Below are 14,327 nucleotides of genomic sequence, written 5' to 3'. Positions count from 1 at the left end.
ACTCTTGGCCTGCACTGTATTTTTAGCACAATAGCTTGCTTTCATGTGAGTCCAGAACTGTACAAGGTTACTGACACATTTGAAGCCATGCATGTAATTATCTGCTCTTAGATACTTTATTTCATGTTACCCCCCCCCATTTGCTTAGTAAAATGAGCAACTTTAAAATGATTTTGTTGAAGATATCCTATCACCAATATGCCCAACATAACATGAATAATAAATTGTTCTCTTACTTGCTATAATGCAGCATCATTACCCCCTTCTCTAGGATGAATTAGAGGACACCATCCGTGTGTGGGATGCACACATCATCAAACAGTCAAAGAATCCCAGGGTACCCAGGGGCCGTCATTTGTTTAAACAGGTATTCACAATCCACTATGGTTTACTGCAGGGGTGTCAACTCTTTTTTAATTGCAGGGCACACAGTGGTTGTGGTTTCTCTCAGAACACCGTTTCCATTGTGAATCCCCAATAATCTATTATATCTACTTTAAAATATATATACTGGAGCAAACAAATGTTTTTGCTTCATGTCTGTGTGGATTCTCGGGCATCTGGTCAGGATAACCCATGGAATGTTTAATTGAAACAACTGTGTTCTTCTGGTTTTCCAAAAATATCTAGTGACCCAGGTCATTATTCTATTTGGCGATCATCTGTGAGACTAACAAAAAAAAACATCTATCAATAGCGTTTTTGAAGAAAAAAAAAAGGCTACATTTGTATTTGTATCATTTATTTTTTAACTGCTGTTAAATAAAGTGAACAATTGAATAAAAGGAGCAATAAAAACATGCTAAATGTGCAAACGGTGCTTGAAAGAAGTTAACATGATATTTTGAAAGGCTTTCACCTTCTTTTGAACTTGAGCAAATTTTCAATTACAGTATTCTGTTGTTGCGTACTACAGCACACGTAGTTAACAATGTAAACAATTTGAAAACAAAAACTGTTGTCACATATGAATGAACAAAGTGCTTTGAGTAACAACCATACCAACTGTCTTTCGGCTTTGAGTAACAACCATAACAACTTCATATGATATGGATCCCAGATCCCTTGCGTTCATAACAAAATATCCATTGTATAGCAACATAGCCCGCAGACTGCTTGGCAGCCAAGTCGGCAGCATTATTGGCGAGGGCTGTGGTTGAAGTGGATTTGGAGTGGCCAGGGACTTTGACGATAGCCACCGCTGGAGGTTTGGCCAGAGCCTTGTCTAATCATTCTCAAATCTGCAATATGGGTATCTTTGGCCGTTTTAAAGTCATTCCATTTCCATCCAAATAGGTCCAACACAGCAGCCGAGACAGTGTAAAATGAGTTAGAATAGACAGTGACAGATTGTCCGACTGCCAGTTCCGGTGCGAGACAGAATGCGAGCACTTCTGCTGCCTGGGCTGAGGGAGCAGATCTTAGTACAGAAGAGGAAACAGTTAAAATTCACTTGAGGGCTGCTGCTCCACTACGGCAGCTGCCGCAGCCAAAGAGCCATTTGGTTTACGGTAACAGCAACCATCAGTGAACAGGACCCTACCGTTAGTCAGAGGTTGGACAGAGAGATCAGCACACGGACGAAGAGAATCAGTCACAGCAATTTCACAGCCGTGTGCGTCTATATGCAATTCGTCAGTCATGTTAATGTCGGTATGTACATATGTGATGTTTAGTGCCGTGAGAATTTTCAACAAGCATGTTTGCCTAAGAGAAGATAGTGTGAACGCTGATGAGGCAAAGTAGTCAGTCAGTAAGGACCACAAGGCAATATGACATTAACATGTGTGCAGTTTTCTGAATAACTTGGCAAGCCCAGCTGCAAAACTAGTGCATTCAGGGCTTTTGGCCTCAAGTGGATCAAGTAGAATGCTAAGATACATCAGGACATGACGCTTTCCATCCCTCTTCTGGTACAATGCAGCATTCACAATGGTAGGTGTGACAGTAACATCTAAGTGAAATGGGATGGTGTAATTCAGGGCAGGCAGAAATGCTGCTGATGCGAGATCATGTACAAAAGTGGTATAGACAGAATCTAACTCCGCTGACCACTCCAATTTGGAAACATGTTTCTGTAACCTTGTTTTTTCACCATGTGTCTGAGGGGACCGGTGCGATCTGCAAAGCATGGAAGATAGTGTCTGCTGTAGCTGCACAAACCAAGAAAAGCAAGCATCTCCTTCACCGTGTCAGGACGTTTGTGCTGTAGAATAGAAGAACGATGCTCCGAGGACATAGTGGATCCTTCAGAGGACATCAGTCTGGCCAAAAAGATTTGCGACAACATTGAAGCGCCTTTCTGGAGGCTTTAAATCCCAGCTCATGCAAACGAAGCAAAACAAGTTTAGTTAGAGACAAACACGACTCTGCTGTTGGGACTGCCAACAGGAGATGATCAACATGCATCAGGAGTTTACATCCACCTGGGAGTTCTAGATCCTACAGCAATGATTTCAAATATTGATTAAAAATTCCAGGTGAATTTTTGAAGCCTTGTGGCAACCTAGTGTACTGCAAATTGTGTCCCTGATATCTGAATGCAAACAAGTGTCTACACTCGGGTGCGAGTGGGACACAGAAGAATGGATTTGCCAAATCAATCGCTGTGAAGTATTTCAAATCAGGTATGATGGTAGACAATATTCTGTGGGGATCTGGTAGAGGTAACAATGAATCATTAACAGCTCTCAAATCTTATGCCATACGATAAGTGTTACCATCTGCCTTTAAAACTGACCTTAGTGGTGTATACCACGAGGAGGTGAACTCACCTTATCGTCTTTGAGTTGATCGATGACACTATCAGATATATTCCTTGTTTTGAGGAAAGAGACCAAGTCTTCTTCTGTTGCCATTCTCTCAGCTGACGTGCTCAAAGCAAGTTGTAGTTTAGAGGCTACCTGAACCCAGGAAGCTACCGCTAGCAGGTAATTAAGCTACGACCCATAGGTAGCCGTTTTTCGACACTTTCAGTGACTTTCACTTTCAAACTAACTGGTTACTCATTGTAATGAGTAACTTACTCATTACAATGAGTAACCAGTTAGTTTTTTTTCGTTTGTTTTTATTTCAATGTCCCTTTAAGGGATCCGTAATTCCGTTTCCAAGCAAAAGATTTGTTTTTTTGTTTGTTTGTTTCAATCGTGACCCAAAATGTAGCGCTCAAAAAGTTACAGGACTTTGGTCAGCCATAATACCGCTATATCCTATTTGGATGCAGAAACAAGTTTGATTGCACTGGTGAAAAAAATGCATTTATTGTCAATGCTACAGTATGTTGTGCTTTAATTTTAACGTTAAAGACTAGAGAGATTATTAAAGGTCAAGTGTCATCCCTATAAACATTCTAAAATAGATATTGTAATGAAAAATACATATAACATTATTCACTTCAATGTCAAAACGAAAAAATAAATTTCAGCGGAGAGCGCGTCATCCATGCACAAAGTTGCAGAAGTGTCATTCGACGACATCCAAGTGGTCGCTATATTGGCTACATCCCCTGCCCGTGACGTCACCCCGGACTTTTGCCTTTGAAAACACGCGGTGGACCCTACTATGGGAGACGAACATGCCCCTTCTGACACGGAAGCACTTCTCGAAGAAGATAACATCACACAACCGAGTGAAGTTACCGGGGCAATATTACCCTATTGTTTCGAGCCATATTCAGATGATATGCGATCACGGCCAAACCGCCTCCCCCCGATCCACTTCTGCAGAGATGAACCATTGCAGCCGGCGGGGGTGGCTCATTTTTGGCGCCGAGGTGGCTTATCACAGAGCTGAGCCAGGCTGCTATACGGCGTTGTCGTCGCACGCAGCTGAGTGCGGCATTGTCGGCAGCGCTGTTCAGAGCCGGCGCCGTCCGCAAGCCCAACGCACAGCCTTCGCTGGCGAGGCAACTCAGCAGCCTTCGCCGGCAAGCCCGATGCCATCCGATGCGCACATTAACACATTTAGCATGCCTGTCATACCTACATGGATCTTTTGTTACATTATGAGAGACCGATTACGTGGTCCGCCCAAAATTATTAGGTTTTTTTTAGTAGCTGTATACACACCTACCTGTCATTTGGAACCCACAAAGCTCTCGTCCATTGCACCCGTGCAATCCATTTTTCACGACGACCCGGGTACCTTGCAAACTTATGAAGGGTAAATTCATCCTCCCGAGTGTTGAAGCAATGTCCAGCAATGCAACGAGCCGGCACTTTGGCTAATACAAAGCAACAACGAGCTACCTTCCCGGAGGTAAAACTAATGGAAACAAACGAATCCACTTGAGGGTGGTCCTGCCATGTACGTCATTTCCTGCTTCTTCTCGAAAACAAATCCCTTGGGAGAATTTTCATGGTGGGAGTTACAAAAAGATGTGTACCTCAAAATCATGTTTAGTGGTGAAAAAAAAACGCATGGGTCCATGTCGGCTGCCGTTTTTTCATTAATAACATACTAAAAATCATGCATTTCATGACAGTGGCCCTTTAATGATTTGATTATGCTTTTTACAAACACAGTGAACACACAAAAAACTAGCAAAAATTAAAAACAATTCTGATTTGGGTAAGTACATGAGAAAAGATAAGCAAGCTGTAATCAAAGATTCATGGAGGGAAATAAATCAAGCAAGGTGGCTTGAGTTGCTCTCTGGGTTCTTCTAAAGATACCCACTGCAGCCATAAAGAAGGTTTACCCGACGGATGTCGGTGGGGCTCATTCTGGTGGCCTGACCAATGGGTACATTATTGTCAGGGATCGGGACTATTGTTGGTCTTCTGTTCCTGGAAAAGGCCAACCTGTTACAAACAAATAAATTGTTAAGGTTTTGTCATCTGTCTGAGCTATTTGTCTGGTATAGCGTCCAATTTGTCCTTTACTAGTGAGATCTATAGTCATCAGCTGTTTAATGTGACTATGCCTTTTATGTAGGACTCCAAGTGTATTTTTTTCATAGATTTTTTTTTTGTGAGCAGATTGGTCCAAAGTCCTTTTGTCTTTACCTTCCATAGTGCATGACGGAGTTGTAATCATAGGGCGTGCCAAGGTTTCTTGTATTGATCTTCCTGAAATTACCAGCCATTCCTGGATGAAATCAGTGTATTATTATTATTTTTTCGATATACATACCTATACAAAAAAAACGTTTTTTCACTTCAGAGAAACAACATATAGCAGCTGAAATAAATATTTATACATTTTTCTCATTAAATATATTTCCAAATGTGCTGTTGACCTGAATATTTAACCAGATGTTGGGAACAACACAAGTAATTCACACATACAATGAAAGTAGAACAAATACCCGAAGCTCAGAAAATAAGTGTGTAGTAATGTGAAATGATCCAGGGGGAAAGTATTGAATACGCAAACTGGTATCTATTTAATTTTTAAAAAGTCTTTGTTTGGAATGACTGCTTCGAGACACCTTCCATATTGAGAAACTGTCACATCACATGCTTTTGGTAAGATTCTTAGCCCATTCTTTCATACAGGTATTCTTCAAATCTTGGTTCTGTGGGCTTGTTTTATGGACCTTGTGTTTGCATTTTTTCCATAGATTTTCAGTTGGATTGAAGTCAAGTTATTGGCTGTGCCATTGTAGCAGCAAACCTACATAAAAACAGAATACAATGATTTGCAAATTATGTTCAACCTATATTTAATTGAATACAGTATACTACAATGACAAGATATTTGATGTTCAAATAGATTAACTTAATTGTTTTCAGCAAATAATTATTAATTTAGAATTTTATGGCTGCAACATGTTTCAAAAAAGCAGGATGGATGGTGAAAAAGATGGAGAAAATTGAGGAATGCTCATCAAACACTTGTTTGGAACATCCCACAGGTGAGCACGTTAATTGGGAACAGGTGTGTGCCATGATTGGATATAAAAGGAGCGTTCCTGAATTGAATTGTAATGAATTAAAAAGTCATTCACAAGCAAAGATGAGGTGAAGTTCACTTCTGTGAACAAGTGCGTGAGAAAATTTATGAACAGTTTAAGGACAATGTTCCTCAATGTATAATTGCAAGAAATTTTGGGATTTCATCCTCTAAAGTCCATAATATCATCAGTTGGTTCAGAAAATATGGAGATATCACTGTATGTAAGCGGCAAGGCCGAAAATCCTCAATGAATGCCTGTAACCATTGATCCTTCAGGCGGCATTGCATCAAAAACCAATATCAATGTGCCATATACAGCGCGACGACATGGACCAATGAAGCATAAATAAACGAACAAATAAATAATAAAATGATCAATTAAATAAATAAATAAATCCATGAACCCATCCATTTTCTTTACCGCTTATCCTCACGAGGGTCACGGGGAGTGCTGGAGCCTATCCCAGCTGTCAATGAGCAGGAGGCGGGGTACACCCTGAACTGGTTGACAGTCAATCGCAGGGCACATGGAGACAAACAGCCACACTCACAATCACACCTAGGAGCAAATTAGAGTGTCCAATCAATGTTGCATGTTTTTGGGATGTGGGAGGAAACCGGAGAGCCAGGAGAAAACCCACGCAAGCGCGGGGAGAACATGCAAACTCCACACCGGCGGGTCTGAGATTGAACCTAGGACCTCAGAACTGTGAGGCCAATGTTTATACCAGCTGAGCCCCTGTTCCGCCTGTCTATAAATCATTAGATGATTTAGGTCCTGAATAGATTAAAGAAACGCTAATGGAATAAAAACCCAGTCAGGCTCTGAGATCGACAGACTCGGGTGAAATAGTGGAGCACGGAGTCCAAAGTAACCATGGTGAAACAGCGTTTAGATATTATGTTGCGCACAAATAGGATAAATTGCCAATAGAATTGATGTCAGTCCCAAGTGGGAATGTTAAAAAAATGTTTTTCTCATGTTTTTTTTTGTAGCATTTCCACTTTTAAATCCTATTTTTTGCACTTTACACTGTTTTAATTAGGCTTTTCTTTTTTACTCTCTTTTAAAAAAGGTTTTCTGTTTACAGGAGGAGGGGTACATCCTGAACTGGTTGCCAGTCAATCGCAGGACACATGGAGTCAAACAGCCGCACTCACAACCACACCTAGGGGCAATTTGGAGTGTCCACCAATGTTGCATGTTTTCGGGATATGGGAGGAAACCGGAGTGCCGGGAGAAAACCCACGCAAGCACGGAGAGAACATGCAAACTCCACACAGGTGGGTCCAGGATTGAACCCGGGACCTCAGAACTGTGAGGCCAATGCTTTACCAGCCGACCCTCCGTGCCGTGAAAATAAATACATGAATAAATAAATAAATAGGACTTCTTCTTCTTCTTCTTTTCCTTTCGGCTTGTCCTGTTAGGGGTCGCCACAGCGTGTCATCTTTTGCCATCTTAGCCTATCTCCTGCATCTTCCTCTCTAACCCCAACTGCCCTCATGTCTTCCCTCACCACATCCATAAACCTTCTCTTTGGTCTTCCTCTCGCTTTTGCCTGGGAGCTCCATCCTCAGCATCCTTCTACCAATATACTCACTCTCTCGCCTCTGAGCATGTCCAAACCATCGAAGTCTGCTCTCTCGAATCTTGTCTCCAAAACATCCAGCTTTGGCTGTCCCTCGAATGAGCTCATTTCTAATCCTATCCAACCTGGTCACTCCGAGCGAGAACCTCAACATCTTCATTTCTGCCACCTCCAGTTCAGCTTCCTGTTGTTTCTTCAGTGCCACCGTCTCTAATCCGTACATCATGGCCGGCCTCACCACTGTTTTGTAAACTTTGCCCTTCATCCTAGCAGACACTCTTCTGTCACATAACACACCAGACACCTTTCGCCAGCTGGTCCAACCTGCTTGGACCCGTTTCTTCACTTCCTGACCACACTCTCCATTGCTCTGTATTGTTGACCCCAAGTATTTGAAGTCGTCCACCCTCGCTATCTCTTCTCCCTGTAGCCTCACTCTTCCCCCTCTACTTTTCTCATTCACGCACATATATTCTGTTTTACTTCGGCTAATCTTCATTCCTCTACTTTCCAGTGCATGTCTCCATCTTTCCAATTGTTCCTCTGCATGCTCCCTGCTTTCACTGCATATGACAATATCATCTGCGAACATCATGGTCCAAGGGGATTCCAGTCTAACCTCATCTGTCAGCCTATCCATTACCACTGCAAACAGGAAGGGGCTCAGAGCTGATCCCTGATGCAGTCCCACCTCCACCTTAAATTCCTCTGTCACACCTAAGGCACACCTCACCATTGTTCTGCTGCCATCATACATGTCCTGTACTATTTTAACATACTTCTCTGCCACACCAGACTTACGCATGCAGTACCACAGTTCCTCTCTTGGTACTCTGTCATAGGCTTTCTCTAGATCCACAAGGACACAATGTAGCTCCTTCTGACCTTCTCTGTACTTTTCCACTAGCATCCTCAAGGCAAATAATGCATCTGCGGTACTCTTTCTAGGCATGAAACCATACTGTTGCTCGCAGATACTTACTTCTATCCTGAGTCTAGCCTCCACTACTCTTTCCCATAACTTCATTGTGTGGCTCATCAACTTTATTCCTCTATAGTTCCCACAGCTCTGAACATCCCCTTTGTTCTTAAAAATGGGAACTAGAACACTTTTCCTCCATTCTTCAGGCATCTTTTCGCCCGCTAGTATTCTGTTGAATAAGTTGGTCAAAAACTCCACAGCCATCTCTCCAATTGCTTCCATACCTCTACCGGTATGTCATCAGGACCAACTGCCTTCCCATTTTTCATCCTTTGTAATGCCTTTCTGACTTCCCCCTTAGTAATCATTTCCACTTCCTGGTCCTTCACTCTTGCCTCTTCAACTCTTCCTTCTCTCTCATTTTCTTCATTCATCAACTTCTCAAAGTATTCTTTCCATCTATTTAGCACACTACCGGCACCAGTCAACACATTTCCATCTCTATCCTTAATCACCCTAACCTTCTGCACATCCTTCCCATCTCTATCCCTCTGTCTGGCCAACCTGTAGAGATCCTTTTCTCCTTCTTTCGTGTCCAACCTGGTGTACATGTCTTCATATGCCTCTTGTTTAGCCTTTGCCACCTCTACCTTTGCCCTACGTCGCATCTCGATGTACTCCTTTCGCCTCTCCTCAGTCCTCTCAGTATCCCACTTCTTCTTCGCTAATCTCTTTCCTTGTATGACTCCCTGTATTATGGGGTTCCACCACCAAGTCTCCTTCTCCCCTTTCCTACCAGATGACACACCAAGTACTCTCCTGCCTGTCTCTCTGATCACCTTGGCTGTCGTCGTCCAGTCTTCCGGGAGCTTCGGTTGTCCATCGAGAGCCTGTCTCACCTCTTTCCGGAAGGCCGCACAACATTCTTCCTTTCTCAGCTTCCACCACCTGGTTCTCTGCTCTACCTTGGTCTTCTTAATCTTCCTACCCACTACCAGAATCATCCTACATACTACCATCCTATGCTGTCGAGCTACACTCTCCCCTACCACTACTTTACAGTCAGTAACCTCCTTCAGATTACATCGTCTGCACAAAATATAATCTACCTGCGTGGTTCTACCTCCGCTCTTGTAGGTCACTATATGTTCCTCCCTCTTCTGGAAATAAGTGTTCACTACAGCCATCTCCATCCTTTTTGCAAAGTCCACCACCATCTGCCCTTAAAAGTTCCTTTCCTGGATGCCGTACTTACCCATCACTTCTTCATCGCCCCTGTTTCCTTTACCAATATGTCCATTACAATCTGCACCAATCACAACTCTCTCGCTGTCTGGGATGCTCAGAACTACTTCATCTAGTTCCTTCCAGAATTTCTCTTTCAACTCTAGGTCACATCCTACCTGTGGTGCATAGCCGCTAACCACATTATACATAACACCCTCAATTTCAAATTTTAGTCTCATCACTCGATCTGATACTCTTTTCACCTCCAAGACATTCTTAGCCAGCTCTTCCTTTAAAATAACCCCTACTCCATTTCTCTTCCCATCTACTCCGTGGTAGAATAATTTAAACCCTGCTCCCAAACTTCTAGCCTTACTACCTTTCCACCTGCTCTCTTGGATGCACAGAATATCAACCTTTCTCCTAATCATCATGTCAACCAACTCCTGAGCTTTTCCTGTCATAGTCCCAACATTCAAAGTCCCTACACTCAGTTGTAGGCTCTGTGCATTCCTCTTTTTCTTCTGACGCTGGATCCGGTTTCCTCCTCTTCTTTGTCTTCGACCCACAGTAGCTGAATTTCCACCGACGCCCTGCAGGTTAGCAGTGCCGGGGGCGGGCGTTGTTAACCCGGGCCACGACCGATCCGGTATGGGATTCTTTAGATGAACGCTCATATTTGTTTGGCACAGTTTTTACGCCGGATGCCCTTCCTGACGCAACCCTCTGCATTTATCCGGGCTTGGGACCGGCCTACAGATTGCACTGGTTTGTGCCCCCATAGGGCTGCATTAAATAAATAAATAGGACCTATGAAGCAAAATAAAAAAAACAGCAATTACCCCTACTTCGTGGTTTTTTCACTTTTCGGGTGGGTCTTGTACTTATTAACCTCGAAAAACAAAGGATTACTGTATTCCGTTTGTATTTATGTTATGCCTCTTCAACCTTCCATTAAAAATGTGAAGTTTACCAGGATCATCTGTTCAAAAGTAGCTGCACACCATCATGTTCCCACCTCCGAACTTCACTGTTGGTAACACTTTCTTGAAATCATCAGTGAGAAGTTCAACAATATTTGTTCTCTGTTTGCTGTGGCTAACAAGCTCACAACACCCTGAATCAGATGGCTCCAGAATTCACAACAGCTGATAAATAAATGTACTTATTTTAGTGACTACATAAATTGTCATTGTAAAAAAATAAATAATAAATAAATATAATAAATAAATAAATAAATTGTAATGTGAATGTAATAATAAACAGTGACATCATGTTAAATATCACCACAAATTAGCAAAATGATAAAATTAAAATACATATAAAGAATCACTGTTTGAGAAGTGGTACAGACGCCTGACTTTGGTGTGGGCAGTGTGGGATTGATTCCCGCTCAGTGATGATGTCGACATCTTCCCTGCGACTGACTGGCAACCATCTCAGGGTGTAGTCTGCCATTCGCCCAAAGCTAGTTGGGGTAGGCTCCAGCTTTTCCATGACCCTTGTGAGGATAAGCGGCTTGGAGGATGGATGCATAGATGGATGGATGGTAGCACGTGCAGGCTGAAAAGAAGGGGTCCAAGAACTTGGCACTGACTGGTTAGCATCACTGAGCGGGAATCGATCCCACGTTCCCCAGACAAAAGTCAGGCATGTGAACCACAACATCGTCAGTGAGTACATACTACCAAGGGTCACATTCTTCAACATTTTAAATTTTGATTATAATAGTTGTATGTAGATCTATAGATAACATTTGTATCGAGCAGTGTCTCCAAATGACTACAGTTCAATTGAGGTGTTGTGTCAATGTTTAAAACAGATACACAATTGGATGTTCCCAAAAAAAATTCAACTAAACCACAATAAAACTGAGATAATTGTTTTGAGGAATAAAGAAAAGAGGATTGCTGTTCGTAAATACCTGGACTTGCTCTCTTTAAAAACCAGAGACCACATCAGAAAATGTTGGTGTTCTGATTTCGAACTGACTTTCAACACTCATATCAATTCAATTATTAAAACTGCCTTTTACCATCTGAAGAGCATAACCAGAGTGAAGGCTTGTGAGTGTCAAGTAGACCAGGAGAACCTCATTTATGCTTTTATGTCAATTAGACTTGACTATTGTAATGGTCTTCTGACTGGACTCATGAGAAAGACCATTAAACAACTGCAGCTCATCTAGAACGCTGCAGCTCGGGTTCTCACCAGAACAAAGAGGTCAGAGCATATAACTCCAATTCTGAAGTTGTTACACTGGCTTCCAGTCAACTTAAGAATAGATTTTTTTAACGTTCTACTATTGGTCTAAAACTCACAAAACGGTTTGGGTCCTGAATACATGAAAGAAATGCTAATGGAATATAAACCTTGTATGGCTCTGAGATTGACAGACTTGGGTCAAATCGTGGACCACATAGTCCACAGCAAACATCATGACGCAGCCAATGCCCTCCTGTTCTGCAACAATTAATTTGTGATGGTCTTGAGAAACCTCTTTGCTATTAACCATCATCAGATGTCTTGACTCACACTTTGGCAATGAGACCTCATTGTAGGCAATGGGTTGTTTTCATTGACGTCACATGTTTTGCTGAACCACTGTGCGCCGCCATTTAACCTCTCTACCTAAAGTGTACCCAGTGTGGAAGTCCACAGAATACTCTCGGTTACTGTTTGTATTTTTGTGTTTCATGGGCGTCTCAGGACTCAAGTACACAAGAGAGGACTTGTTAACCATCAGAGAGCCTTCTTTTGACTTTTTTTCGACAACTCTCGCCAATTCGCTGAAGCTTTTTCCAGAGTTACTTGGTATGCTCTTCAAAGCCTCGCGATCCAGTACACAAGCGGCGACATCGTCTAACACTTCCGACGAAAGACTTTGGACGTTCTCCAGCTCTGTGCTTCACGGAGACTTGGCTTTGTGGACAATTGCCCGACGCTGCTATCCCACTGCCCGGTCTCAACCTCCATCGTGCTGATATCTCGCTAAGCTAAGCTAACAAGCTTAATCGATACTCTTTTCAGAAGGCTAACATTACAGTCAAGATCGTTTTTTTTGTTAGTCACTTGAAAGATTCAAGAATTTTGTGAAATGCTGGCTTTGTTTATTCTTTTGTTTTTCTACCATTGTCATCAAATTTTAAACAAACAATAAAAATTTCGCTTTGGTGAACTAATATACAGGTTTTACTTTCTGAAAAAAAATTGAATAAATAGAGTTTGCTTCGATATTAAAAAAATAATATTCCACCGCCTTTCATTTTCCGTGTTAGCATACAGGTAAATGCTCTTCCTTTGTGATTTCTGTAACATAGAGTAAAAGATCAAGGGCACAATACTGCGCCTTTGTTACTCAGTCCGGAGTCCCATGATGTGTGTATCCGGGTAGCCTAATATTCAGTCACGGCTTGATGTGCTGTCGGTCGCGTCTTCAATAAATGCAGTTAGAAACATAATATTGTCCACCTTGCCTATGCATGAGTAAAGGGAGTTCAGGGATCGAAAATGGCCGCCGTTTGAGGCAGCCCAACGAGTGACGTCAAGTGAAAACAACTCACGAGACCTTTTTTGTAGGCCATCAAATAGGACTGAATATTCATTTGCGCTAACATGGGGCAGGGTTGCTATTTGATAAGTGAAGCTCTCTTTGCACCTCTCTTTCTTCGTGTTCATTATTTGCCATTTTATTCTTTTACACACAAGTTAATGTTTGAACTTATTTGTTCTAGTTTCTTGGTATGTATCAATTACTTACTACAATTGTTCCCAATATCTGGTGAAATTTTCAGGTCAATAGCACTTTTTGAAGTACATTTACGGAGAAAAATAGTGACGCATTAAGCCGCTGTATGTTTTTTTTTTTTTAAATGATGGAGTTTTAACATAAACCCACCAGGGCTGACGTTCTCCAAGATTATTCTGACATGCTGGTCCCTGTCAGATCGAGACTGTTCATGATCGAACCCCAGGGCGTGGAGTAATTCGTGTTGGATAGTCTGTCGGAAAATACAGCCCTGGCGACTCAAAGACACCACTTGACCCCGACCACGACGCCCAACAAATGAATAACACCTGCAAGAGAACAAAGAATTTGGAAATTTAAAAAAACAAACACTGACCTTTTGTGTCATGGTAGGCTTCAAGAACTTGTGGTGGGTTGTCTCAGGGCTCCACTTGCACACTTGTATTGATATAATCTCACAATTGCTTACAGCCATGCTACCTTGAAAACATCAGATCTCGGGAGCTAAGCGGGTTTAGCCCTGGTTAGTACTTGGATGGGAGACCGCCTGGGAATACCAGGTGCTGTAAGCTTCTCTCCCCGGCTAAAAGCCCAGGAGTTGCATCAGGACGGGCATCGACAGTAAAACTGTGCCAAACAAATGTGTGTGTTCATCTAAGATGACACGCTGTGGCGACCCCTAACGGGACAATCCGAAAGAAGAAGAACAAGATTGATATAATCTCACAAATTTATATCAATAGACTATGAAAGAAAACTACACTTTCTTTTTTTACAGACAAAGAAAAAAAAGTTACAATTGTGACATTTGTAAAGTACAACAAGCTTGATTAAAAATTTGTCTGACTATGCCTGTGGTGACACGCTCCAAAACAAGGGGAGTTCCTGCTATTCTATATCAGCATTGAGGTAATGTCAAGAGATGATGTCTTCCCAGTTT

At 42.1% G+C, this 14,327-nt stretch overlaps 1 protein-coding gene and 1 pseudogene across 2 annotated transcripts in view; one reads left to right on the top strand and one right to left on the bottom strand.

Annotated features, from left to right (window-relative positions):
* Nucleotides 1-4,489: 4,489 nt before the first annotated feature.
* LOC133497786 (hatching enzyme 1.2-like) overlaps nt 4,490-14,327 on the bottom strand; it is a 36,280-nt gene continuing 26,442 nt past the window's right edge. The window contains exons 6-8 of one of the 2 annotated variants that reach the window (XM_061813952.1): nt 13,538-13,716; nt 5,007-5,088; nt 4,490-4,802 (exon numbers count right to left, since the gene is read on the bottom strand). In XM_061813952.1, coding sequence (XP_061669936.1) covers nt 4,664-4,802; nt 5,007-5,088; nt 13,538-13,716 — 400 coding nt within the window. In that variant the 3' untranslated portion in view covers nt 4,490-4,663. The remainder of the gene's footprint in view (nt 4,803-5,006; nt 5,089-13,537; nt 13,717-14,327) is intronic. The other variant, XM_061813953.1, reaches the window with a different exon arrangement.
* LOC133498733 (5S ribosomal RNA) lies at nt 13,851-13,959 on the top strand (annotated as a pseudogene).

The sequence above is a fragment of the Syngnathoides biaculeatus genome, chromosome 3, assembly GCF_019802595.1.
Source record: "Syngnathoides biaculeatus isolate LvHL_M chromosome 3, ASM1980259v1, whole genome shotgun sequence".
Lineage (NCBI taxonomy): Eukaryota > Metazoa > Chordata > Actinopteri > Syngnathiformes > Syngnathidae > Syngnathoides > Syngnathoides biaculeatus.
This window is presented reverse-complemented; position numbering and strand designations above follow the sequence as displayed.